The 3127-nt window shown below is 48.7% G+C and overlaps 1 protein-coding gene across 1 annotated transcript in view; it reads left to right on the forward strand.

Moving 5' to 3' along the window:
• Window positions 1-974: 974 nt before the first annotated feature.
• Window positions 975-3127, forward strand: part of LOC108688636 (cyclin-dependent kinase inhibitor 1C) — a 9163-nt gene continuing 7010 nt past the window's right edge. The window contains exon 1 of the mRNA XM_018194978.1: window positions 975-2269. Coding sequence (XP_018050467.1) covers window positions 1588-2269 — 682 coding nt within the window. The 5' untranslated portion in view covers window positions 975-1587. The remainder of the gene's footprint in view (window positions 2270-3127) is intronic.

A 3127-nucleotide genomic window follows, 5' to 3' on the forward strand; every position in this document is an offset into this window, starting at 1 on the left:
AATGAAAGAAGCACGCTTCAGTCGCTAGAGAGCGCTTTTCATGACAACTACGTGTCTTTGCGCAACTCCGTAATATCGCGCACGTATCTGTATCATCGGTATATTCGACGTCACGTAACTGCGCAATCGTATCTCGTATCCGCACACGTTCTTCCAGAGCCAGTCAGCCAGTCAGCCAGTCAAGCTTATCCCCCCGGGTGGGCCACGCGCGCGTGTGTCTTGACAGTCGCGTTTGTTTGGCGGGAAAGCGAGCGAGGCGTGCGATTCTTCGTGCTTATTTACGCGGTGTCAAAGGCGACTAGGCGACGCACTCGGTGAGTGACTCCCCCACCGCGGATCGGCATATTGCTTGCGGGCCGTGTGCAATATCGCTTTTTCTATGGAATTCCTTCACCCCGAGACCACGAACTGCGTTATCGCGTCTCGGCGTCTGTGCGTGGTAGTGTCTCGTCGTGCGTGAGTGCGAGCAACGAGACGTGAAAGAGAAGCGAAGGAGAGAGAGAGAGAGAGAGATCGACTCGCGTCACGGACAATCGCCACACGGTGGACCACGAAATTCGCGCGGGATACGTCGCAACACGCTCTCTCGCCGTCGCTCGGATACTCACGCGCAAGTGCGGCCGCGCGACGTTGCCGGATCTCATTCTGGAGACTACGGCTACGCCGAAAGGAATCGTTTATTCGTCTCGAGTCTCGAGATCGAGGAGAGCGAATTTGAGCGAATTTGAGCAAATCTTCGCGGGTATCGATAGTGTAGTTTGTATCGTGCACTTTTGACTGTTGTTGGCGCGAAGGAGCTGCTCCACGGCGGCCTTGTGTTGGAATCGCGCGCGCGCGCGTAGATAGCGAGGCGGAGTTTGTTTTCGCCACCGCGCTATCTCTGTCTGGCACGTAGTAACCGTGCTTGCCCCCTCTCTCCCCTGTGTGTTGCCAAGCGCGGCTGCTGTTCGTTGTGCACGCTGATGCACGCGTCTTATGAGCCACGCTCTCCTGGATAGGGATCGAGCCGAGTATTATCGTTATCATCATCATCATCATCATCATCATCGTCGTCGTCGTTGTCGTCGAGGTACGATCACGCCGGAACCGAAGCGGTACGTTCATCAACGTTCGTCAGCGGCGGCGGCAGCGCGGCCATTATTCGAAATTCGGTGGGTCGCGCCACAGATCGCGGCGTTGCCAGCGTTCCCGTTCTTCGCGGTGCGTAGCCGCGATTATTTCAACAACGTTCCCCACGACGACGGTGGAGGCGGAGGCGGAGGCGGCGGGGACGCGGACGCGGACACGGTTCCTGGAAGGAGTCATCGTCATCCCTGCGTCACGGCCAATGCTAGAAGAAGCGCGAGTTCTTATCTCGTAAGCGCGTGTCACAACTTCTCTGTTCTCTGTTCCCCATCGCAGGCGACAGGGAAGTGCAGTGGAAGAGAGCGAGAATAGAGACTAAGCAGTGTGCGTTCGCGTTGTGTTATCGTTTATCTGCCTGATCAAATCTCCTGTTTTTTTCGCGCTCAAGACACTTTTGTACTACTCTTCTAGCGCCGCGAGAGCGTAGTGGAGCGTAGTGGCGGCGATAGAGCGCGACGAAATATGAGCGCACGAGTGCTGAACCCGGCGATGATGACGGAAATAAGCAGGAACCTGAGCAGCGGAGGTGGTGGCGGTGGTGGTGGCGGACGAGCGGCGCCGAGCAGAGCCGCGCTCGCCCGCGTGCGACGCGATCTCTTCGGCCCGGTGGACCACGCGGCGGCTCAGGCGCTCGCCAAGCGCGAATTGCGGGCTCAGTCGCAGCTCGATGCCAATCGATGGGGATTTAACTTCCAAAAGGGTGCACCTCTTAAATCGAATTCGCGTTACGAATGGGAACCGCTCACGGAGCACGACGTCGTGCCTGAGCCTTACGCCCTGCGCGGTATGCCCTTCCTCAGGAAACACGCACCTGGGACACCGCGCAAATTGCGCTTCGACGATTGCGCTTTAACCACCGCATCATCAACGACGACAACGACGATATCGTCAACTGCGACGACGTCGTTGACAGCGATCATGACCACGGTGACGAGCACGAGGATCATGGAACAAATGGAGACGATCGTCACGCCGGCACCGTCGGCCGAGAGGACACCGCCGCAAGAGCCTCGAGTGCCTGAGATCGGCGAGGCTACGACGCCCAGTCAATTCTTCAATCCGGATACCAAGAGGAAGAGATGCGCGATAGAACCGACTACTCCTGTACTACCTTCTGCCACGAGGAAACAGTCCACTATCACTGGTGAGTCTAGTTCTTTTAGGTTTTCTTCAGCCACGGAAAGAATTATTTTATTCAAGTTATATACAATGGTAGATGTATAGATTCGAAAATAATTGTGTTGAAACATCAAAATAATTATTAGGAAATTCAAACATAATGTGTGACACAAAAGTTTTAAAATTCTAGAAGCAGCTTGAGTGTATATAATTATTTTCGAAAAAATTATTTTCACATCTGTATCCAGCTAAATTTTTAAATACTTTAGCAAAAATTATTCTTTCTGTATAATCTTTTATATTATACATATAAATTCCAAATTTTCCTGTAGATACTAATTACTTTTTCACTGATTACAATTACTTTTACTTTTAACTTTGATTACAGTGAAGAATTCAATAAATCATAATGCTGATGTGATTTTTTTGTAAAAAAAATTGGAATTTATACAGAAGGGATAATTTATCTAAATACCTAAAATTTAAGATAACCGATATGAAAATAATTTGATTGGATCATTAAAATAAATTATTTTCAAATCCGTGTTAAATTAAATTTTTAAATATTTCTGCAAAATCATTCCTTCCGCCATTCTATACAGTTAAATAAGCTGAATAACACACAATAGAATCATTGTTTCTAGTACTTTCTAGTGATTTCTGCATTGGTATATGTTTTCATTCAACTTTCAACAAATTTTACATTATATATACACTGTTTCACTTGACACCTTGATTTCGATGTGGAGGTTTGAAAGACAAAAAAAGATTTAGATACACAAAATAACTAATAAAAATTGTTAAACTCAAATCGTATGTTCGCCTTTGAATCTCCGTCGATTAGGTGTGTGTGCGTGTGTGTGTATATATATATATATATATA

The sequence above is a fragment of the Atta colombica genome, unplaced genomic scaffold (assembly GCF_001594045.1).
Source record: "Atta colombica isolate Treedump-2 unplaced genomic scaffold, Acol1.0 scaffold236, whole genome shotgun sequence".
Taxonomy (NCBI): domain Eukaryota; kingdom Metazoa; phylum Arthropoda; class Insecta; order Hymenoptera; family Formicidae; genus Atta; species Atta colombica.